This window comes from Ursus americanus, chromosome 15, assembly GCF_024610735.1.
Source record: "Ursus americanus isolate L20-20 chromosome 15, mUrsAme1.1.p, whole genome shotgun sequence".
NCBI lineage: Eukaryota > Metazoa > Chordata > Mammalia > Carnivora > Ursidae > Ursus > Ursus americanus.
The window spans coordinates 5,102,536-5,126,898 of NC_142141.1; the positions used below are offsets into that span (position 1 = coordinate 5,102,536).

Genomic DNA, 24,363 nt, shown 5'->3' on the forward strand with positions numbered 1-24,363 from the left:
CTGGTCAATCCCACAGGAGGATACAAGACAAAGATGACCCGGGTGGTAGCAATGGAGGGAGGTGAATGGAAGCACAAGGATTTTGCAGTCAGGAGTAAGAGTCTGTGGTAAATTCCACAAAGAAGCATGAAAGAAGGAGGAAAAGACTTATCTTCATATCAAAGACGACTCCTGGTGGGGGGTGGGTGTTGCTGGAGCAACCAGAAACAGTGGTGAAGGCACTGACTGAGAAGCTGGGGAGGGACAGGGGTGCAGGTGCAGGAGGGAATGGTAAGAGAGGCCTAAACTTCCATCACTTTCCCCACTTACTCCTCACGTGCACAAGCTGGTCATCTTGCCAGTTTGTCCCTACAAGCTTCTCAAAATCACCTCTTCCTTTCTGTCTCTAATTTGCCACTTGATTTCTCAGCGTGTTCCTTCCTCAGCAGTCTCCCCCTTCAATCCATCTGCTGCACCCACACTAGCCCCACACCCCAGGACTTCCTGGAATGGGGGGTAATGTGCTGGCCTCTGTTGCTAAAGACTTTTGCATCGGGCTTTTGGCTACTTGCTGAAGGCAGACACCTCAGGCCCTTGGGCTCTAGGCCTGGTCAACGCACAATTGTGAGTCCTCTCCTCCACGAACACCATCCTGCCCAGCCACACCAAACCATCCAGCTTATAACTTACCTGCTCGCTCGTGCTCTCGTTCTCTCTCTCTCTCTCCTGAGGCACACTCCAAGAAAGCCATATGCAGCTATAACCAGGAAGCAGGCTCTCACCAGGACCCCAACCACGCTGGCACCCAGATCTCAGACTTCCAGCCTCCAGAACCTGAGAAAGAAATGTCTGCTTGTAAGTCACACAGTCGATGGTATTCTCCTACAGCAGCCCCGAGAGACTAAGACAATCAGGTTCTAAAGGTTTCAAAGTGAAAGCCTTCAGTGGTCAAAATTAATCTTAAAAGTCCTGTACACCATACATTAAAATACAGTATCCACGTTATGCGTCCCGTACAGTAATTCTTATCCCCATTGAACTTTGAAAAGCACTAAGTTCCACTAAAGGGGAGAATCACCTGAGAGGCTATATGACAATGTCTCTCATTCAAATCACCTGCTTTAAAACAACCATCAGTCCTTAATGGTGAGCATGTATGGGAAGATGGGATAGGGAAATGGCTGGGAGTGGACAGACACTACTACCGGGGGGTTTACTTAATTTTTGTTATTAATATTTTGCCTCGGTGACCTTAACCCCCAGTCCACCAGGAAAAAATTGTCAGCATCACTTACCATCAGTGTCCAATGGAGCCTTTTTATTTTTATGAGTAATTTATGGAAATAATAATAAAGGGATAGTGTTTAAAACTTTATTACAAAATCTGGGGAGCCTGGGTGGCTCAGCTGGTTAAGCGTCCAACTCTTGATGGGGGCTCAGGTCATGATCTCAGGGTTGTGAGACTGAAGCCCTTATCAGGCTCCATGCTGGGTGTAGAGCCTGCTTGGGATTCTCCCTCTGCCCTTCCCCCCCCCCAGCGCATGTGCACTCTCGCTCTCTCAAAAAAAATTTTTTTAATAAAACTTTATTACAAAATTTAATGGTTTATATATAGCAAATTTTCGGGATGCCTGGGTGGCTCAGTCATTAAGCGTCTGCCTTCAGATCAGGGCGTGATCCCGGTGTTCTGGGATCGAGCCCCGCATCAGGCTCCTCTGCTGGGAGCCTGCTTCTTTCTCTCCCACTCCCCCTGCTTGTGTTCCCTCTCTCACTGGCTGTCTCTCTCTGTCAAATAAATAATTAAATCTTTTAATAAATAAATAAAGCAAATTTTCATTCCCTTTTTCTTGACTTTGAAGGTAAATAAACTCAAAATGTACAATGTCCTCTATACGCAACTAACTGCTCATCAGCTGTCATGCGGGAACCTGGGACAGATCCGTCCTCTCAGTACTGATTCCAGATCTCAAGTACATCTCCAGTAAGTTCTACCTTATCACTATTTCTGGTTCTTCTTGCACCTGCGTGACAAAACCAGTTACTTTTCAAACCTCTGGTGGCTCATAAGTTTGCTAAAGAGACGAGCATCTTCTCTTTTCCAAACTTGCAAAGCACTTCTATGTGTATAAACACCAGCAAGAACTAGTCCAATATTTTTTTTCCATTTCTATATCATCTATTTCCTTTTGATTGCCTTTGTAAACACATCTGACTTCATCATTTGTTCCCTGCAAACTGTATCAGGGACATTCTGGTAACCAAACACCACAAGAGGTAAAAAGAATATTGGCTCCCATACTTTGAGCAAAACAGGACGGTCCAGGTTCTTGTTGCAAAATATTGGGTGATGAAATCATTCCTGACGAATGACTAACTGGATGAGAATATCATAGTTTCTCTTTGTCCTCGGAAAGATACTGTTTATTCATCGATTCAGAAGTTTGAGAAAAATTCATCCAGATTGTTATCTTGTAAGACTCATAGTCTGAGATTTTGCTTATAAAAGCAATTTCATGAGCATTATTAGAGCCAACAGCACTGCTGTCCCTTCTGATGTGTCTGACTATGATAAAACATTTTCTTTTGTCCATTTTCTTCTCTTTACCATCTTGTATAGGAAACGAAAGATTCTGGATTCTCAACTGGATGCAGTGAAAGAAACGAAAATGGTGTCTTCCATCTTCTATACCTTCTTGCGAGATGATGTAATACGCTAAGGAATGTAATAAGAAAACAGATGACGCAGTAGTGATGGTTTATTTCACTGTCGAATCACCCTTCTAGGTGGTGATTCTCTCACTCTTCTGTTTTCTTAATATTTTAGTGTTTTTAGCATAAAACAATTAGCAATAATTGATGAGTACTGATGAAATAATTCCTAGGATAATAAAATAGAAAGTCTTTCAACATATAAGAAATATAAGATCACTAAGATCCCATGAAGTACCTTAGGTTTACAAATGGCTCTGATGGTCCCATATGGTAAATTCAAAAGAGAATGAGTCTTATTCTGTTTTTGTTAAAAAGTAAATGTTTTCTTTGATATTTGGAAGATTTCTTTAAAAAGAACAAAAGTCACGAAACATGAACCTTTACAAATAGTTAGAACTGCCAAAGGGGAAAAAAAACTGAGAAACCAAAACTAGGTCCAATGGACCCTGACTATACACTGACAGTTATATCATATTTACAGATTTGATTATTTCACGAAGACTTTCAAAATCTAGCCCACTGGAAAGGCACCCCACAAAAAGACTCTTTCCTCACCCACTTGAAATCCACCAGTTCTCAGACCAACGTTGAAACCAGCCACGAGAGCTACGCAGTTCTCCAACAGTGTGGGTTCCGTCAGTGGCCCCCATGGAGGCTAAGCAGCCCCTCGCCTGGGACATTTTCTCCTGGAGTTCGTCTTGGCACACAATGAGGAAGCAAAACTGATGACCCAAGGAAAACAGAGAGGACTTCCGGAATACTATTCAGGCTTCAGAGCAAGGCACCAACAAAACTCAGACCACGATCAGACACCCGACGTGTACTGCTTTATATTCTTTCCAGTAAATGAATTAATGGTGAGGGAGACAATGTTCCTATTCTCTTGGGGTTTTTTAAAAACCCTTTTTCATTTTTCGTGTTTCCAGTCAATCCATGAATACACTTTGACTATTAATCTATGACACAGAGGAAATGTCCAATTCACAAAAGTGATGCGTTCCAAATCTTTGGGAGTTGGTTGTTTGGGGAACTCAGAATTTATTTTCCTTCGGTAAATAACATTATAAACGATGGTGAGGTTTCCAAGCCAGCCCCACAAAAGCCTTAACTCATAACACTGTTGAAGCCCTGTACTTTTACAGTAAAAACTAGCAGAAAGCAATTTTGTAGTAGCACTAACAAACCCAAATATTGAAGACATAGTCTCCTTTATCCTGAAGTTTATCTAATTTAACAACCACTTCAATGAAAGAAGACAAGGGAAAAGATGGAGACTTTCTAGGGACAGACTTCTGCTTTCAAGAATGTTGGAGGCTGATAGCAGCAGTTTGCTATTGTGTCTGCCCACATTTTCCTTCATACAGGCATGATGCCGAAGAAGCCAGGATGAGGGTAGATTTGGGGCTCACACAGCAGGATAGCAAAGCATGGGGGAGGAAAAGCAAAAAGCTGAAAAGAGATTTCCTTATAGCCGGGAAGACATTAGGAGAAGGAAGGGGAAAAATGAAGGGGGGGAGCAGAGGGGGAGATGAACCATGAGAGACTATAGACTCTGGGAAACAAACAGGGTTTCACAGGGGAGGAGGTGGGGGGATGGGCTAGCCCAGTGAAGGGTAGTAAGGAGGGCACGTATTGCATGGTGCACTGGGTGTTATACGCAAACAATGAATCATGGAACACTGCATCAAAAACTAAGGATGTACTGTATGGTGACTAACATAATATAATAATAAAAAGAATAATTAAAAAATAAAATAAATAAAAGAGATTTCCTTGAGGAGGCAACTAAAGCAGTTGTTATGAGGAGACTGCATGAATTGATTTGCCAAGGAAACTGAAAAGAGGGTAGGAGACCCAATATTAGTGCCCCAGGCCCTAGAGTCAGGAAGAGTCCACTATGTGGTCAGACAGTTCCCTCTCTGACCATAAGGTGGTGCCATCAGCCCAGACAGGCAGCCCCCGAGGGGGCGGGGTGTGCAGTAGGAGGAGCTCTCCACGTGGAAGCCACGTTTTCCACTCAGGCTCTGGAACTCACAGAAAGCCTGAACTAGACAGCCTGTCCCAACCTACACATCACTGCCTCATCACCTAAGGGCTGTTCTATCCTCCACCGCCCCACCTGCTCACACCCGAGCAAGAACACCTCTACAGGGCATGGCAAACCAAATCAGGATTCTACTAATTACTTCCCGTTCCTCTCTTCCACCTTCTCCTGCACATCAGCGCTGGGCCTCCCACGTTTCCGAATTCCAAAGGCGAATCTAGTCTAAGGGCGTGCTGGAGTCCCACCCTTAAATACCATCACAGAGAAAACAAGATCTTCTATGGTGAGCACAGTTCTGTCCCAAAGGCCTTGACAGCGGGGGCCCCAGATGCGCTCGCCAATTACCTCCCGCTTTAACACCAAACTGAGAAACTCCTATTCCTGATACAAATCCCACCGTGTCTCATCCATTCATTTACTCCTGCTGGTCCTCTCTGCTGTGATGCCCTCTCTCTTTTCCTTACCTCTACTTGTCAATATCCTCTCCTACCTCTCAAAGTCTAACCCAAATATCCTCCCCACAAAACACTACTCACTAAGTGTTTAGCTGAACTTAACTGGTGAATCAGAGAGGAAAACGTGGGTACAGAGCATCAGCCAAAGAAGCCCAGGCAGTCCTGCCTCATTGTTCCTGCCACTGGTTGGGTCTTAAAGTGAGGAGGGCCCATTCAGCCAGACTCCCTGCTGAACATTGGGACAATACCGGCTGGTCTGTCCTTCCTCCTCCCAAGTCCCAGTTCCCATCTAGGGTGGACTCAGGTCTAGAGAGACACCAAAGCCACCAACTCGCTGTGTGGCACCGTGTCTGTTCTCAATTCACATTAGCTTTATAATAATAAAATCATTACTGTCTTCTCCCCACCCCTACTGTCATCAGCCACAATCTGCCAAATGAGGCTAGAGTTCTAGAGCCAGAAGAATGAGGACAGTTACAACAAAGTCACTAGTCGCTCTCCCCTCCCAGCTCCCACCCCAGGAAACTGCCTACTAGTTCCACAGAATTTTCTCAGCCATGATGGGACTGAACAGGATGGGCATTCTTCTCTGGATGTTTGGCCCCAGCCAAGTGGCCTGGAGATGAAACCTTGAAAAACGACTACCTGTGCTTACAAGGCCTCAAAATCTAGCTACTACTTTTCCTTCTAAAGAGGCACTTGGCTCAGGTGGGAGACAGGAATGTCCCCTGTGGGCCTGGAGCAAATAGCCTCAAGATGAAGATTTGAACAACGCAGGTCCCCTGAGGGCAGCCCCATGGCACCAGGTAGTGCCTAACCAAAGGCAGTGGGGAAGTGGGAGCCGAGAGACCTGCACCTGCCTACCTGTTGCTCCAGATGCCCTGGGAGCCTTCTGTCAAGTAGACTCACAGCGTCTGCATCCAGCAAAGGTGGGCTTGCTCCTGCCCCCTGGCCCTCTCCTATTTCTGTTGCTCAAAGAGCCAAGTGACCAGACCCCTTTTTTAGCGCCAATATTGCTCATGTTCTCACCTACAAAAGAGGCTTCATGGAAAGAAAGCCGACCCACGAAATTCAGGGGCTTACGGAGCTCGTAGAGGCCAGGATGCCACTGTTTGTTCATGTTTTGTCTCTTAAGGATCTACAGGAGAGTATTTTTCATAAAATAATAAAGGAAGCTACGTTAACTATGCAAACAAAAGCAGGGTGGGAGATGTGAACCACCCATTTTAATGTACTTGTACCCCACCTCCTTCCAAAAAAGATCTGAGGCTGCAAAAAGTAATTGCTGTTGGAATCCTGGACAAGAGCGCTCGGTTTCTGGTCCAGGCTGCAGACTCGAACCTTCAAAGTGACCACTTACTGGGGGCTCTGAAAGTCGGGCGGGGATGGGGGACTTCCCGCTCCGAAGGCGCCCTCCCCACGCCCTCCTCTCAGACTCCCGACGCGCAGGACAGCTGTGGCCGGCGGCGGCCACCCCGGCCTCCCGCCTCCGCCTTCCCTACGCCCGAGTGCAACCGGGACCCTGGGGCGGCGGCCCGAGGACGACCTGGCCCCAGCGTCTCCGCACCCCCTCCCCCACCCGTGTCACAAGGCGGCCCCAACGAGGCGCAGCAGTGCGTCCCGCCGCGGAGACCCAAGGCCGCGTCGCCGCGGGCAGTGGGTGATGAAACCTCCCCGGCGCATTACCGCAGAGGGCGCGGGCGGGCAGCGGGGCGGGGGTGGGGGGTGGGAGCTGGTACCCGAGCTCACCTGTTCTCCGGGAGAAGGGTGGGGACGGCGGGGGAGGGCCGACCCGGGTGCGTGCGTGCGGCGGGGCGCTCGGCCGCGGCGCTTGCGTCCCCGCCCTCCCCAGCCGCGCGAGCCCCCGGAGCTGCGCCGTCGGACTGGCGGTGCCCAGAGCAGTTCCTGTCCCCGGCCCCGGCGCCGGGGAGACGTGAGCGTGCACACGTACACACACAGCGGGGGAAGAGGCGCTCAGAGCGGCGCCCAACTTTCTCCCTGCTTCCGCGGGCCGGGAGAGAAAGCAGCCGGGGCGATCGAGCCCGGGCCGTGCTTGGGGAGGAAGCTCCAACAAGACGGAAGAGATGGAGAGAATTCCCCCGGGTTTGGTTTAAGGGTTTTGTTTTTGTTTTTGTTTTTTACCCATTTCCATCGATGACTGGAGACTAAAGGGAACCCGGAGCGGGGCGGCGAGTAGCGCTTTGGGGAAATGGAAGAGTGTGTTTGGAGACGCGTAAAGTTGCCTTTCAAGCTCCGACCTCCGGGGCAAGCGATGCTCCGCGGCGGGCTGACTCAGGGCGGCCTGGGCCTCCCTGCCACCCTCCTGGAAATGATGCAAGTCCAGTCGGTCACCTGGATCCCTGCAGCCCAGCCCGGAATCCGTCTGGATTGGGGGATGGGCGAGGAACTGGCACACTTAAGTGTTGCACGGCCCACCAAATCGGGGCAAAAAGAAAGAGGGGAGATGGGGCAGTTGCTCAGACCAAGTCCTATCTAGTGCTCCTCCTATCTTAGTTTGAGAGGTTTTTTTCTTAATGCAAAGCGTCACAAAGCCAGGAATTCCCATATGTGCTCAGCTTGCCCCCAGCGTCACTGTGCCCAGGAAACAACAGTCTGTCAAGGCTTCGGGGCTGAGCAGCTCTCTGAAGTCCAAACGACAGAAAGAGGAAACTTTCCCAGCACGATGTGCTTGTGATGCGAGACGGGGGCCGGGGGGGGGGGTGCGGGGGGGGGGGGTGCCGTCCCGGCGCAGACCTTCTCCTCCCGCCCTTCTTTAGGGGCAATCAGAGCTGGTATTCGCTTTTATTTTTTAAAGTGCGTTCGGCCATTGCCCTGGATCACCCGCACACGCATCTCCGGCCGCGCTCACACACACTCATACACGCACGCAAACGCGTGGCCGCCGCCAGGTCGGCAACTTTGTCGGGCGCTCCCGGCGGAGCTCCGCTTCCTCCTGTAGTAGTTGGGCGCAGGCCCCGCCTCCCAGCCGTGTTGTCAAACGGGCCGGGGTCTCGGATTGGTCCAGCCGCTGGGACAACACCTGCTCGACTCCTTCATTCAAGTGACACCAGAGCTTCCAGGGATATTTGAGGCACCATCCCTGCCATTGCCGGGCACTCGCGGCGCTGCTAACGGCCTGGTCACATGCTCTCCAGAGAGCTACGGGAGGGCGCTGGGTAACCTCTATCTGAGCTGCGGCCGCGAGGAGGAGGGAAAAAGCGAGCAAGGAGGAAGAGTGGGAGGAGGAGGGGAAGCGGCCAAGCAGGAGGAAGAGGAGGAGGGGAGCACAAAGAATCCAGGTCTCCGGGCGGGACGTTTACACCAAGAACCATGTGTGCCGAGCGGCTGGGCCAGTTCGTGACCCTGGCTTTGGTATTGGCCACCTTCGACCCGGCGCGGGGAACCGACGCCACCAACCCGCCGGACGGTCCCCAAGACCGGGGCTCCCAGCAGAAAGGCCGCCTGTCCCTGCAGAACACAGGTAAGTGCGAGACAACACCGTGCACCCACGCAGCGCGGTCCGGGCGCTTTGCCCGGAACTGAGAGCCCACCTAGGGCCGCGCAAACTCTTGGGGTGGCGCGGGACGTGCAAAGGAAAGCGCGAGGCTAGGCGAGACGCGGTCCGCGCCAGGCTCCGCGCCCTGGGAATCCGCACGTGCTGGCAGGGTGATGAAATGGTTGGAGCAGGACTTGTTGCTGTCCTCCCCGAGTCGAGGATAAAAGAGGCAGCGCCTGACACGGCCAGTGCCGGCCCCAGAGTCCCCGGTCCGGGGCAAAGCTCCCCGCTCCATCCTGGCCGGCCCGCGGGAGGCAAGGAGGGTCTCCGAGGCCGGCCTGCGCCCTGTACCCGGAGAACTTCTCTGCCCAGCCGGCCAGCCGCTACAGGACCGCTGTGCCCCCTCCCCAAAAGATGCCCGACATCCAAGAACTTTGTAGGCGAGACCGATTGCATTGTGAACTTCCCCCTTGGGGGCATTGCTTTCCCGGGAGGGGTCGGGGGAGATGGCGCAAAGCGTACCTCTGAGGTGCTGCCGCCTTCTCCCTCTCCAGGGCAGGTCAGCAGGCGCAGAAATGGTGACACGGCCCGAACCGTGCGCGGCGGCTGCTGCTCCACCGGCTCTCCGTTCACCGGCAAGCTGCCGAGCAGAGCCCGGCGTGCAGGGCAGGGGGCTGGCCCTCTTCCCAGCTCCTGGGAGAGACAAGACAATCTGCCTGGAGCTCCTTCGCTCGGCGCCCACCCCCCACCCCGCGCCGCCGCCTTTATTTGGGGGCCTGAAACCCAGCGGCAGCGTGCGTGCGCTCACCGCACGAGCAGGAATGCACGAGTGCCCATTAGGGACGCCCGGAGCGAGTGTATCGCCGCCCTGCGCGCTCCTGCCTGGCGCGCCGGGGCCGCGCGTGGGATCATCCGGGAGTCTCCCCCCTCCAGGCGCTAGGGTCCGCACCCCCAGCCCGCCAGGGGCTCAGCCTCTGACCTGCGCCCACCCTTCCCCCTCTCCAGTGCTTTCCCTGAGAATTGAACGTGATTCTCGGTAGTTGGTGACCTCAACAAATACACTCCCCTCATTCTCTCGGTCGATTTAATCTGAATGCGGATTATCTACTCGGACCCCGCCCTTCTTCCAAAATATACTTTCCTGATGTAATTTTGTGGTTGGCTTAAATCAGTGAATTGTGGGGGGGGGGTGGAAGGGACGGAAGAGAGTCTCTTGAACGCGGCAGCCTGACAGTTAACTCCCTCAGTCTATCCTTTTGGAGAGATGAATTAGGGCCACATTCTGCGAAGGAGGGCAGCAAACTCCCGAGGGCAGCAAACTCCCGGGTCGCGGGAATTTCTAGGGGATTAAGTGATATCTCAGACCGGATCTCTCTTTAAAAGGAGCCTCTAACTGTGACGATTGCGTTTCTGCAGGCTAGCCCCCATCTGACTCCTGAGCCTGCTCGCAACCGCAGCTCCCCTAGCCTGGTATTTTTAACGCTGAATGGTTTGGAGGCGCTGCCTTAATAGGAATTTTGTTTTGATTTTTAGGTGTTGAATCATAAAGCTGAATTGAAACTGCTTTTTGGAAGCTCGCGTTTGGGGGTCAGGAAGGAAATGGCTGTGATTTAGTAGCAGCGGCTTTGAGTTCCAAGTAGAGAAGGGTATTTCATTGATGGAGTACAGAAGGGAGAGAGCAAGCTAATCATTTAAAATCTTACTTGTGTCTGTGGGTTTAGAAAGCTGAAATTGCTTCTGCTTTCAAACTATTTCCACAAAGACTGGAAGAAGGGAAGGATGAAAACTGGAGAGCTCAGACCTAAATTCTGATTGTGATTTTTGTAACATAGTTTAGGCTGATTTTTTTACAGATACAGTATTTACAAATACTGACATTTTCCTAAGTAGATTAAATGATGACATTTTCTTGCCCTAGCTTTTTCGATCCTGAAATAGTCATTTCTAACTTTATCTTCTTAAATTTTCTTTTAGTCATTACTAACTTTTATTTCAGCCGATCTCTCTGCATTCCCCAGTGTGGCTGAGAATTTTGTATATATTTGCATGTAATTCTCATTTTAGCGGAAATCCAACACTGTTTGGTCAACGCTGGCGATGTGGGGTGTGGTGTGTTTGAATGTTTCGAGAACAACTCTTGTGAGATTCGAGGCTTACATGGGATTTGCATGACTTTTCTGCACAACGCTGGAAAATTTGATGCCCAGGTAAAAACCCCATAGAGCACAAAATGTTTTAGGTTGGCGTTGCACGACTGAAATGTTCGTTGGAAGGACTTGTGAACAGGTTTCCTTAGCTGATGTTTATGGTGTGTTTAGCGTTTGCAAGACACGTTCTTGGTGCAGAGCAGGGGTTCTGCTCTCCAGAACTGTCATATAGGTGAAATCCTTCTCCTGTGTTGACACAGGCAGAGGGGGATGGAGAGCAAGTTGAACAATCATCTAAGGACTCTTAGCAGAGAACACAAAAGGCATAACAAATAATAAGCATCTTGTAAGGGGACAGACTATATCTGGCCCCCCAGAATTCCGTCTGCAAGGCCCATCACGTTAGAAACAGTAGGTTTGTGGGGGGAGGACAGGGACTCCAATTATACATTCCAAGACCTGTTGTCACCTACTAGGGAAAAATCAATGAGACAGAAACTTCGTAGAGATTCATCATCTCCAATGGGTGTGTGAGCAGGCAACACGAATAATTCAGGACCTCCAGGATAAGAGACTTATTCCTTCAAAGTAGGAGACCCTCCTCTCCCAGCCCAAGTGCTCTGAATGAGTCCTGCCCTGCAGAACCCTCTGACAACGCCTGATCCACTCCAGCCATCCCAGAGTCGCCAGGGTGGGAAAGGCCTAGCTGTTGCTTGGGGTAGGGCAAGACCCCAACAAGCTACCCTGTGATTCCAGTGCTGACAATCCAAATACGTTTCAGGTGGCAAGTGGCATCAGGTTCCCCTTCTTCATGTTCTCCCCGGCCAATATGTATGTGCATCACAAAGCCCTCTGTTGTTGTAGCTCTTCAGCTTTCTCTCCCATATCACTGGAGAGCGGGGACAACGTTTGGAGAAGGCCAACAGTTATGGTGTGACTTATGAAATGCCACCCGTCACCATCCACTGACATCCTATAGACAGCCTGACAAAGCCATGCCTGGGAACCAGAAAGGGATGCGACAGGGCTGGCAGCCGACGCTGTAGAGGATGTGGGGTGGCAGGGGGGGAACCAGAAACCAGGGAAGGAAAGAGTAGAACGTTTGAACTCCTCGAGGCTCCCTAATAAAGCATCCCTTCTGGATTAACTGGAATTAGGAAACGTAATAGGAAATCCGGAGGAAAGATGTGTATTTAAGGGCGATCCCACAGGATGTCAGGGAAGAATACCAAAACAGATTGCTGCAGCCCTCGAATAAATTAATCTTCCTTTTTCTCTCAACCAACAGGAGTATGTTCTCAAGTGAGAAGCATCCCTTTTCAAGCTGGTTCCCAGCATGTGACTATTTCATAAACTGGCACACCCTACCCTCCATCCTCTTTGGCTCCCACTGGAAAGTCAGAGCAAAAGGGGCCACGGGGAGGGGTTTTTCAGCAACCAGACACTATCTGTAGACATTTCAGTTGCTTCTAAAGGAAGAACTGAATTAAATATGCTGGCTGGCTTCCCACTTCCAACCTAAACCCGTTTTCTTTCTCCACTCAGCTACTTCCAGGCCTGTCTAAAAACAGAGGGGTGACCTCTCCAACCACAGCTTGTTTCTATAGTAATGGGGGAATGGGGATCCCTAGGTAGGTATTCCGTAATGCCTTTCTGCCCCGAGAGGTTGATAAGGGAGCTCAAGCCCCAGCCTGCCTCCACACCCCCAACAGCTGTCTCCTTTCTAGGATAAGAACAGTCTAATGGGGTTGCCAGGAAAGAGAACTGTGGGCCAGATGTATGCCTGGCTGCCTTAGCCACTCAGAGGCAGGGAGTGTGGGGGAGGGGCTGTCAGTTGGGCAGTTCAGACTCCAGATGCTGCCAGGCAGTGTGCCAGGCGGGCCTTTTAGAGGCAATAATCCTAACAGTTTAAAGGAGTCGAATTGTTTTCAAAAAGGAAAAGAATGCTCCTGGAAGGATAGGAGGAGATATGAGTGTGGGTTGGGGGCAGTGGGAGGCCCTGAGGCACAGATAGCACCCAACCTTGATGTCACTCGTGGGGTTGGAGGAAAAAGCAATGGTGTGAGACTTGGATCAGCAAGCACCTTCTACTTGGGAAACACTCTCCGGCTGGGAGTTCGGGATTTACGTCTGGCCACATTCCCCTCATGTTCCAGAAAAGTTGCCACCAAACAGCCAACCCTGGGCTGCCTGGAGGCCAGACGGCCACGGAAGCCCCAGGACAAGGAAAACTAGTAGAGCAGCTGGGGAGGAAGGAGGCCGGTTTGTTAGTCTCCCGAAGTAACATCCTTTTTGGCCAAATGCCGGAGGTATCATGTCACTCTAGACGTACCTCCTGACGTAGCGTCAGCCAGTCGCCTGCATGGACGTCGGTCTGAGGCAAGACCTTGGGGTTCAGTTGTCAAATAAAAATCCTGTGTAAGACCAAGAAATGTGAGTGTCTAAGCTTCTGACAAGGACTTGTCTCTTCTGCCCCTCTCTCTCTTCTCTGTCCTCTCTGTTCTCAGGGCAAATCGTTCATCAAAGATGCCTTGAAGTGTAAGGCCCATGCTCTGCGGCACAGATTCGGCTGCATAAGCCGGAAGTGCCCCGCCATTAAGGAAATGGTGTTCCAGTTACAACGGGAATGCTACCTCAAACACGATCTGTGCTCAGCCGCCCAGGAGAACACCCGGGTGATGGTGGAGATGATTCACTTCAAGGACTTACTGCTGCACGAGTGAGTGCCGCCCCACAGGGGCCATGGGAAGGAGGGGCCCGCTCCTCAGGCTGGTGTTGGAGGAGTCTGAGGGGCTTGTTTGTGGAGGCCGAACTCCCATCATATGGGAAAGGTTGCACTCTACCTCAGAAAGATGCGCTGACTCCCATGGGAGGCCCTTTCCTGCTGGCCTTCAGGGAAGCGAAAGAAATGTCCACCATTGGTTTCAAAAGCATAAGCAATAGAAACAGAAAGTACTGTACTAGGCGTGAAATGTGTAGGATTCGGAAATACGCTTCACCTTCCCCTCAGCCCAGCTCCCAACAGTTCTGAGTATTCCAAGTGGCCATGCAGATGCCCTAACAGACAGTGAGAGCTAACCACAGTGGCTGAGCGTTTACTAAGTGCCAGGCATTGTGCTTGGTGCTTTACGGGGATCTTTGACCGGATCCTCACAGCAGCCCTGTGAGCAAGGTGCCATTCTCACGTCCATTTTAAAGATCAGAAAACTGAGATTCACTGAAGTACAGGTCATACAGACAATGAGAGGCAAAGCCAGAGTCAAGAGCCAGGCAGTCCAGCTCCAGGACTTAAAGGCCAAGAGCTGAGAGCAATAGCCTTTTTCCTGCCTCCATGGCCCTCCTTTCCCTCACCTTCTCTAACACATTAATGCCCTCCCAGAGAAAACACAAGACCCATGTCAAAAACTTTAATCAGCTAAACACCTTTTTGCCAAAGTGGGTAAATATGAACTTGCTTATTCAAAGACTTGCAATTCAGTAATAAACCCTGGACATCTTATTCCTTAAAAAAAAAAAAAAAAACCTCATCTGTAGGATCCTAAACTTTGCAAAGTGATAAAGGGTGTGGTGCACAAGTGCTCTGACGTGAAGCATGGGCGGTAGGTCACGATGGCGCCTTCCTCGGAGACCGAGGGCAGAAAGCAGGCCACTAGCGGAGCAGACCGCTACAAGGCACCGCCAGCTTGATGGCACCATTGGTCTTTACACAGTGACTCATGGGGCCGGATCAGTACAGTTTTATGAACTCTTGCTCCTCAGCTGGGGCCATGGCCTTCCCCCAGCTATGCCACTAAGCTGGCTACTCCCCCCGTACACGCACACCCTGCTTAGATCACGGGGGACAACAGCCATCGCCCACCACGTCCCACCAGGTTATGAGCGTCTAGGTATCTTGCGACAGCCCCAGTGCAGTGTTAGAATTCGAAGATTCACTGTGAATCTCTACAGGCAGCCCTTGCCAAGCGCAAAGTAACGTCTTCTCCTTAGTCATACTAATGCCCGATAAAATAGTTACCACTCTTCCAAATACCTGTAAAGAAACAGCAACAACAGCTTCTATAACAATGATGATAACAGCTATCGTTTTGGGAGTGGGCCAGGCCCTGGGCTGGGGACTTAACCTGGACGATCTCATTGATCGTTCCCAGTAGGGCTGCAAGGTAGAGACTACTGTCCCCACCTCACAGAGGAGAAAAGGGCAGCTAGGAGGTTCAAGACCTGGCTCTGAGGTCTGATCCCTACTATCCAGCTTGGGAGCTGGCAATGTGTACGACCGAAGCTGGTTATCAGGAACAGACATGAAACCTCCGTGCTCCTGACCTGCTCTCTCCCTGCTAGACCTGCTAAAGGCTCCCTGGCCCCCAGATGTAGCAGGCGTTCTTCCCCTTTCTCAACTACACCCCCATTACACAGGGAGAGCCCTGTAAAATTCCGTTCCTTCGAGCTGCCCCTAAAATGCCCCATGGCTGAGAGACTCCTGAAGCTCCTTTGTCCTCAGTCCGCTGTCATCCACTATAGCTCGTTGGCCTCAAGAGTGGATGATGGGCGTGAGTTTATAAGTCAGTGATATATTCCTGGAGTGCAAGAAGACTTTGTCTTCTTCAAGATTAGAGAAAAGTCTTCTTTGGGAAAACTGAAGGTTTTGAAGGGTTTTTTGCTCCCTCTGGAATTTAAGAAGGGGTAAAACACTGTAGCTTTTCTGGTACCTCCTCCATGGAAACATGGCCCATGGGGCCATGAGATTTTTACTTCCCGAGGGCTCCTCGCATCATTTAGAATGAACACGTAGCCCTCCACCCCAGCCCACTCTGGGAATGCGGATGACTCACCCCATAAGTTAGCCTGGGCCTCTTGTAAGAACACTCACTGTGCCTGCGCACAAGTCCTCTTTCCTCTTGCTAAGCTGGCCCCTCGAGGCAGCGGGTCTCGCCTAACACCACCTTCCCCAGAACCCCACTACCTTCCTTCTGAAGCCGTGACTACGCAGTGCATCCACTGGAACCTTGAGCTGAATTGATGGCATTGTTCTTTAACTGTCTTCACTGATTTGGGCACAGAAGATCCCGTCGGTCCCCAAATATCAGGAAGACCATTTAAGAATGTATGGCATTGATCACAGATAAGAAAATGAGAACCGAATTTGCTTTTCCCTTTAGAGAAGAGGAAATGATAGTCGCTCCAGAATCCACATCTCCCCCATTCCTCAGCCCAATCCCTAGCCACCCCCAAACACTCCGGTCTGGTTAAAGTGGCTCCCTTCAAGCTCTCTGCTTCCCTGTGTTCCTCTCACCCCTTCCCGCCCCACTCTCTCCACATCAACTGCCTTGGCTACCACACACCCTGTCACTGGGTGCTGGCAGCCTCCAGGCACGTCCCCCTCCAAGTATTTTTAAAAATCCTTTAGCCTTGCTGACACCCAGTTGAGAAAGCTGGGCTTTGTCATTAGACACGGGCTGAGCTTGCAGCCTGAGAGGGCACCATGCCAGCTCAAAACACGGCTTAGATTAACACACACCCCTCCCCATGGCTCACAGCTTTCTCCTCCAGAGAGAGCGCCAAAGGCAGGAGAGAGTGTGGACTAGTCCAGCCTTCTCGGATCCGCCTTGGGGTTCTGAGAGTCATCTGGCAGGCAGACTGCCCTGGCAAAGGAGGCCAGGAGGCAGTCCGTACATTCCCGAGAGAGCCCTCCCCTTACTCTGGGGAGAGAAACTCAAACAAGAGCATCGGGCTAGTCCCAAAAAGACAGATTCTCAGCCCCCGCAATGTGCTCATGTCGCCGTGGGGGTGGGGGGGCAGGTACAAATCAGGCCCTGAAATCCTGATGCTGCTGTAGCAGATATACTCCGTGACCTTGAGCTCCCTGAGGCAGTCAGTTGCTAGTTGTCAAAAGATGGAAGGAAACAAATATGCGGGCAGCATTTCTTCTGTGTCGCCCCATGGCCCCCTCTCCCAGCCCGAGAAGAGGAGTGTTATCACTGTCCTTGTCACTATTAGGGGCCTGCCTTAGAGAGTTTAAACACCCTGTCCATCAGCCATGCACAGACTCTCTGACTCCAAAGGCATCAAGTAGGCCTTAAAAGGCAGCTTGATCTCTATCAGCCAGAACATTCCTCTTCTCTGCTCTCAGCTGAGCTCTAGGCCTTCCCAGCCCAGAAGCTTCCAAAAACTACTTTCTCCTCTCCCCCGCCCTGCCCCCACCACCAGCCATCTCCATTTTTACATCTATGACATGAGGACAGTTCAGCTACAACTTGAGGACTAATTCATAAAAATGGCAGTGAACTACTTTCACAAGTCCGAAAACACAGTCTGCTCTTCTGCCCAGCAACCACTGCCAACTTGCAAAGAGAAGATGAAGTGGGCTAACAGGCAGCCACCCAGGTGGGTCCAGGCTCACAGAGGAAAAAGTCTTGTTCCTTCTTACAAATGATCTCACATTCCACAGTGATTTCCCTGCCCAAGGTGATGGGCCAGAGCTGCAGTGGTCAGATATATCCAGAAAATTTGCTAGCCAAGGATGCTAAAGAAAGCTGGTTAGACACATGAAGCATCCTTCGCCCTCCTGGGGGATTTCAGAAGGCCGGTGAGCTGTAAGAAGGGCTCAGTGAGTGGGCCATGAGAGCCCATTGCTGGGGACACCTCCTACCAGATGGGCCCATAAAGAGCAGGCACAGGGTTCCTGCCTGCGGCACACACCTCCCACCCCCACGAGGGCATGATGTGGTCATTCTCCCTCCGGCACTTTTCCCAAAGACCCAGGGCAGCTGGATGGCCTGAGCAAGAACCGGGTGTGTGTATTTCAGATTGCTGGCCCTCATCCCCACACCTAGGCCCCTTGCGGCCAGCCCTCACCTCCAGTTCTAGGCAAGCCCAGACTGGAAGAATAGAGGTGCTTGGATAGCCACTCCCCCTCTTCAACCTTTAGTACCAGGAAAAGGGGGAGCTCCATGGGAAGTGACTTCACAGGGTGGTGGTCTGCCTCCCACCCTTCTCCACCTGTTCCAAACCCCTCTGAGTACAGAGGGAAGCACACCCATACCTTCCAAAGACTCCCTTCTTCATCATGAGCCCAAACCAGGGGCAAACACAGACATGGGGAAACGGTTTCTTAGGAGCCTCACTTAGAGAAGACTTAACCCAGGAGAGTGGCACCAAGTGCAAAGCCAGCCAGCCCCACTGACACCACATGGCAGGAGGGCGACGGGGAGCTCTCCAGCCCCAAATCTTTGACGGCTACTCCTCCCCTGCCAAAGAGATTGCTCGGTTTGGTATTTCCAACCCGTCACCATTTGCCTTTTATCCATTGGCCCCCAAAACACTTCAGATACTCCTCCCACTGAAACCTTCTAGCTGGCATGCCCAAAACATGCCCAGAGCTCTGCTACACTGCTTTTCAACACTCGCACAGCTGCCCTACCTGGCATTCTCACCCACCTTCCTCAGAGGCTCTTCTTTTATGGTATGCACCTGCAAATTGTGACCAGTCCTTTTCCTGGTGGTGGGCTCAGTCACCTACCTCTCTCTGATGCCTGGCATGGAGCCTGGGAGGTAATGGCCGTCTAGTAAATAGTGGCGGAGGCCGGCGCTCCTTAGGGTATGGATAACGGCTTGAAGCAATTCCTGAAAGCTCTTTCCCCAAACTAAAGGGCAGCCGGGCCTCGGGCATGTGTTGCTTGCCTGGTATCCTCACTGCCCTCTGTGACCCGCTCGGGGCTGGTTCCATTCCCTTTCTCTCTGCTCTCCACCTCTAGGCCGTACGTGGACCTGGTGAACCTCCTGCTGACCTGCGGCGAGGACGTGAAGGAGGCCGTCACGCACAGCGTCCAGGCGCAGTGTGAGCAGAACTGGGGCAGCCTCTGCTCCATCCTGAGCTTCTGCACCTCAGCCATCCAGAGGCCCCCCACGGTGCCCCCTGAGCGCCAGCTCCCCGTGGACGGAGCCAAGCTCTCCAGGGCCCACCACGGGGAGGCAGGTCGCCACCTCTCGGAGCCCAGTAGTCGGGAGACCGGCCGAGGTGCCAAGGGCGAGCGAGGTGGCAAAAGCCACCCAAACGCCCATGCCCGGGGCCGAGCAGCCGGCCACGGGGGCCAGGGAACTTCTGGAAGCAGCGAGTGGGAGGAGGAACGGTCTGAGTATTCCGATATCCGGAGGTGAAACGAGAGGCCTGGCCGGGAAATCTTTCCTCCATGCCGTCCATTTTCTTCTCTATGGACATTCCAGAACATTTGCCATTAAAGAGGGGGGATGTCTCGCGCAGGATTTGGTGGGGATTGCGGACTTGATGAAGGTGTGTGCTAGCAGAATGAACAGGTGAGGCGGCGGCGGCCGAGGCGGCAGCGAGGTCTCAGCTGTGCCCTGGGGGGTTCCACACTTGCACACCCCGAAGTGAGCGCCACGCGGCCTCCTTGCAACTTTGTCTTCTTTCCATCCGTGGAGCCACTGGGCGGCGGCCTGCGGTCTGCTCTGCTGTGGGGGAGGTGGGCCGGACACGGGCGGGGGGCGGCAGGCCTGCCGCACTGGACCTCGCACTCGGTGCTGGGCCCCGGCCCCGCAGCTTCTGGTGACGTCTTGGCGGAGGGCGGGCTAGGTCCGGGCACAGGAGTGAATGTGAAAACCGCGCTGGGAGTCAGAAGGGTGGAGAGGAGCCGGGGGCTGTGTGGGTGCTTGGTGCCAAACAGAAGTTCAGTGTCTTGCATGGGACCTTGAGGTTTGGAGCTGCTGGGGATGGGGAGGGCAAGGGTTCTAAGTGTCATTTCTGAGCCATTGTTCTGTCTGGGGGACCATGTGCAAGGGAGCGGTCCCTGTGTGTTTGTATATTAACCACTGCTTCGAAGCTCTATTTCACTTTATTTATCCAGTTACATCTGCATGCCTGTCGTCTAAATAAATGGCTTTCAAACAAAGCAACTGGGTCATTAAAACCAGCTCAAAGGAAAAAGAAATACAGCCCATCTTTTGGGGCTGATTTTTTTTTCTTTTGAGTGCTCTTTTAAAAGGAATCGAAGAGCGATGTAGCCGAGCGTCTGCCGGCCTGGCGTGGGCTCGCAGCCGCTCAGGACAAACCACACGCCTGGAGGAAGATGCACACGAGAGGAGGGCATTTGACAGAGTTTTCCTTAGCGTTTTGTTACCCCACCTTGACCCTCAGCCAAGATCCAGAAAGCCCGGTACCTGACGCCCTGAGGCCAAGTCCGAAACGGGGGTTTCTTGGTGTGCAGGATGGAAAGGGGGAGAAGAGAGCCAAGATGGCTGTGATTTCCAGACCTTTTACATAAATGGAGGAGACCGCCAGGAAGCCCTGAGGGACAGGATTTTCCAGATCCAGATTGGAAATGTAGCAACGAAGAAAGGAGTCAGAGTGGACAAAAGAAAGGTAGAGGGGAGGGGCAGAACTAAGAATCCAAGGCAAGGAGGGAGAGGACCGTAACAAAGGGTCAGCGGTGGGGCTCTTGTGGTTGTTCAGAACGTTCCACAGATAGGCCTTTTCTGTCTCGCCTACTGGGTTATCATATTAAATTCTCCTCTCTTGCAGCCAGTACTCGAACAGGAGGCCCGTGTTACAAGGAGTAGACAGGTGTTCTGGGCTAGTTCGTTCTAGAGCAGTGGTCAGCAAACTTTTTCTGTAAAGGTCCAGATAGTAACTTACACTACTTTCTGTTTGGCGGGTCGTGTGTTTTCTGTCGCAGGTACTCGTAGCTCTGCCGCTGCGCGGGAAAGCAGGCATACACAGACAACGGGTCACCACCAGGCCGGGCTCCGTGCCAGGAAAACTGCATTTAACAGGTGCCCACCTGGATCTGGCTCTTGGGCCTGAGTTTTCTGATGCCCATTCTAGTAAGTTGGCAAAAAAGTAAGCATCCTCCGTTTATATCAGCTTATAACTCTCCCTCAGAGCAAGCTGAGGCCAGAGATAAAGGAGCTAAATTTATCTACTCTGCAGTAATTTGTTCCAGGGAAGGCCCTTACCCAAAACCCAGCTAGTATTTATATACCCCAAACCCAATCTCATCAGTGCCAGGATATGGTGCTGGAAAGTCAGCGCCCCAATCTTTCGTGATCCACGTTAGGAAGAAACCATTTGGGTGTGGGGGGAAAAGGGGACAAAACGCTGGGAGAAGCACCTAGAAAGAGCTAGAGCTGCAGAAAGCAGAAGAGATGGTGCACTTAATCCAGCTCTGGCCTCGGGGGGAGGAGGACCGGTGTGTCAGGCTCTGCCATGGGAACCGAACGTAAACCGTGGCTGGCTCACGCCATGGGCCACTGCAGCACGTTGACTGTTTCACTCACATCACTCAAAAGCTGAAGCAATAACATTCTCCCGCGTTGCTGGGTCAGCTGTTCATTTGTTCGCCGGCTCCTGGGCTCAATGTGTGAAAGGCATCACTTTTATATTTTCCTCAGTGTAAATGTTTTATGTGTTCGCCTACTGATGTCCCATTTGTTGCTTCTATTGTAAATATTTGTCATTTGTATTTATTATCTCAGTGTTTTCCCCCGAGGCATAAAATTGCTTACCGTGTCCATCTGAACCCCTTCACTGATCTCTGTTGTATATTTTTATACCACTAGTGTGTTGCTTCTCAAAGTCGGGGAGACCTCATTTCATTCTGGCTCTTAATGTTTTGAAGCATACAATAGTATTTATTGCAAAGGTTCTTTGGCTCGAAATGGAGTAAAGTCCAAATTCCCGTAAGAGTTGAGAGGCATTTGTACAATCTAAAATGTAAGCACAGTGGTCATTAAAAATAGACACTCGACTTGGGCTTCGTACTTCATACAAATTTACTCATGAGCCTTCCTTTAAGGAAGGATGTGGATTTCCAAATAAAGATATGATGTTTATTTTGGGCTTTACATCTTAACAAGATGATCTGAACACCTCTCCTTTGTATCAATAAATAGCGCTATTCTTCTGAGAGGGGAGGACCAACCTCGTACAGCAAAATGCTGACACCTGAAACCAAATAAATAGCAAACACCAGTCGAGAGCTGTAGGCATACTTAGATACACACACACACACACACACACACACACACAAAGAGAAATTTAAACTTGAACCAAGTAAAAGGCTTTGCTAGAACAACATGGAAAAACAATGCTACCAGAGCCCATTTCCTAAGGAAGAACAACCTCATCTGATCTCAGAATTGGCACCCCGGGAGCTTGTTAAGTCATCATGTCTGTTTCTGTTATGGATTTAGGCAGCAGGACCCGGGCATTGTCACATGGCATTATTTTTCTCCATTCATTAATAAAGATTTTAAATAAACGGCTTTCCCTTGAGTAGCATTATTGTCTGAGAGCGCTTTGGACAGCCAGCACGTAGGGGGAATGGCAGTGCGCAAGCGAGTTTTGAGTCTGTTTAAAATGCTGGAAGCTCAGTTTACAGGAAGGGACACCAGGTAAAGACGACCATCCTGGGTTTCTTCTCCATTAGAGGGACTCGGTCCAAAACACTGCCTGAGTCACCAAGACAAAGCGGAAAATGAACTGCATGCAGCCTGGCTGCAGGTGTCACCCCCCAGCCATGAGGGACGTCCTCACAGCGCCCTCTGCTCTCCCCTGGGAGTCTCCCCTGTAGCCTGGCCACACTTTCCTTCAGACCGAACCTGTGGCAGATGCCACCAGCACGACAGCTCAGTGGCCTGGCACCAGCAGGGAAGCTCACTGCCTCCTCCCCAGTTCATCCTCGCCACAGCAAAACAGAGCCGGACGCCCTGGTTTCCCACGGTGTTCCCATTTCACATACATCCTCTCACCCTGACCACGTCCTACGAGTAGTGGGTATTATCCCCATTTTACAGGCGAAGAAACTGAGATGGGAAAAGGTAAAGCAGCTGATCCCAAACTAAACCATGTGGCTAGTGAGCCGGGGGGGGGGGGGGTTTGCAGGCAAACCCAGATCTCTGACTCTAACCCCATCTGCTTTCCCCCACTTCAGCCTTAGAATCTCCACATTTGATTTATTCTTAATTTAAACCAATCAGTATTATTCCTATTTTACACAAGGCTTAGAGAAAGAATAATTATACTCTTACGTTTATAGCACCTCCGAGGAGCTCTGCTTTAGAACAGAAAGGCAAATTGTTGCCCTCACCTTTCCTCTCTGCAAAGGCTCAAATCTTGGTTCAGATAAGGGAGAGCAGGAGAATCATGGAGTCTCATCACTTTGCTGTGCCCATCGGTAATTGTTCTAAAGGTTCTCAGGTGCGGCTGAGGGAAGCTTTGGGGAGCAGCTGGCCTGTGTGAATACCCGGCTAGAGCTCTCTCTGCGGAGCCCACCCAGTGGCCAGCTCTGCTGCGAAGCTAGCCTCCCCTGAAATCATTACCACCGTCACCACCCTCCTCATGACACCTGCGGCTTCTTGTGAATCTATCATGGGTCCCCCCCCATGCTCTTTACAGGCATTATTTCTGAACCCCATTTTGCACGTGGAGAAACTGAGGCTCAAAGGCATCTTAACACGCCGGGAGCTCGTCCAAGGCCAGCGAGCTCTAGAGGTGGCATGCCACCCCACCCCAGGGTTCACTCTGCTCAGTCTTACTTGCACCATCTCCCCCTGGGGTGTGAAAAGGTGGGTGAAACACACCACATTCCAACATGGCAGCTGGCTCCCCGCAAGCCTCGGGCCGCTCCAATCCATCAGCACAGGAATTATTAGACTGTGGGAGGAAGAAGGCAGAAGGGCTTCCAAGTATGCTGGTATTTAAGCAAAGTTTCCAAAGGAAGCTGGAGCTGCGCGCCCCAAAATCTGGAGACAGAAATCTGAATTTGTTCTAAAGTCAACAAAGGAGAAAGCCCCCTGCTGAGGAGGGGACAAGCCTTGGCCAGAGAACAGGTTTCATGTGAAATTATTTTTTGTGGGCGGAGAAGAGAAGAAAAGAGCAACAGAAGCCTTGGGCTAGGAGTCATGCGTTGCTGCTTGCATAAGCAGCTCAGCTTTTCTCACTCCCCAAAAAGAACACACACACACAAAGTCACTCCCCAAAGAGAACGGGGAAAAAAAAAAAACCCACAAAGCCAACCTAAGCTGATGCATGAACTGGGCCCCACCAGGATGAACCCCAACACTTGCTCAACAGAACCCAAGCCTCGTGGACCCTGAGTGCACTCTCCCAGCCACCGTGTAGCATCTGCCCAGGCGGACTGAAACCGGGAGGGACAAGAAAAGCTCCCCCGAGGAATGCTCAGAGGCAGGGCCATTGTTCACAAGGTGCAGAGGAAAAGCAGCTGGTTCCCTTTTTCCTTAGATAGTTCCCAGGATTTTTTTATGGTTCTTCAAGTGAAGGGGAGTGCCCACATACAGGAGGAGCCAGCTGCTAACGAGGACGGGGACCGTCCGCCTGCTGGCCCTCCTGAGTCCGGAATAACACTCAGCAAAGGACGGAGGCTTCCAAAGATGGCTTTGCACAGGATAGATGATCCGGCCCTAGAATTCTGCCCCAGGGGTTTACTGCTATGTTGATAAGCTCTCTCTGAAACTGAGTAAATTAAAACCATCAACTTTCTTTTGCTCCCCATTTTGTGG

At 51.4% G+C, this 24,363-nt stretch overlaps 1 protein-coding gene and 1 long non-coding RNA gene across 6 annotated transcripts in view; one reads left to right on the plus strand and one right to left on the minus strand.

The window, feature by feature from the left end:
• The window catches only part of LOC123788638 (uncharacterized), a 149,055-nt gene extending 139,598 nt beyond the window's left edge, over positions 1-9,457 (minus strand). Inside the window, exons 1-2 of one of the 5 annotated variants that reach the window (XR_015726830.1) lie at positions 9,209-9,457; positions 670-813 (exon numbers count right to left, since the gene is read on the minus strand). This is a non-coding gene — a long non-coding RNA (uncharacterized LOC123788638). Of the gene's footprint in view, positions 1-669; positions 814-6,939; positions 7,150-9,208 lie in introns of those variants that run through there. The other 4 variants (XR_015726832.1, XR_015726829.1, XR_015726831.1 and 1 more) reach the window with 4 other exon arrangements.
• On the plus strand, positions 8,200-22,107 carry STC2 (stanniocalcin 2). Its single transcript, XM_045792128.2, has 4 exons — positions 8,200-8,671; positions 10,751-10,893; positions 13,341-13,552; positions 18,585-22,107. The coding sequence occupies exons 1-4, from the start codon at positions 8,521-8,523 to the stop codon at positions 18,985-18,987; spliced, it is 909 nt and encodes a 302-aa protein (XP_045648084.2). The 5' UTR covers positions 8,200-8,520; the 3' UTR covers positions 18,988-22,107.
• Positions 22,108-24,363: the final 2,256 nt, after the last annotated feature.

Excerpts from the sequence above, each read along its gene's own strand:
- STC2 (XM_045792128.2), top strand. The coding sequence starts at position 8,521 with ATGTGTGCCGAGCGGCTGGGCCAGTTCGTGACCCTGGCTTTGGTATTG. Across the intron at positions 8,672-10,750 it reads CCTGTCCCTGCAGAACACAG|CGGAAATCCAACACTGTTTG; the intron begins GTAAGTGCGAGA and ends TTCTCATTTTAG. Across the intron at positions 10,894-13,340 it reads CTGGAAAATTTGATGCCCAG|GGCAAATCGTTCATCAAAGA; the intron begins GTAAAAACCCCA and ends CTCTGTTCTCAG.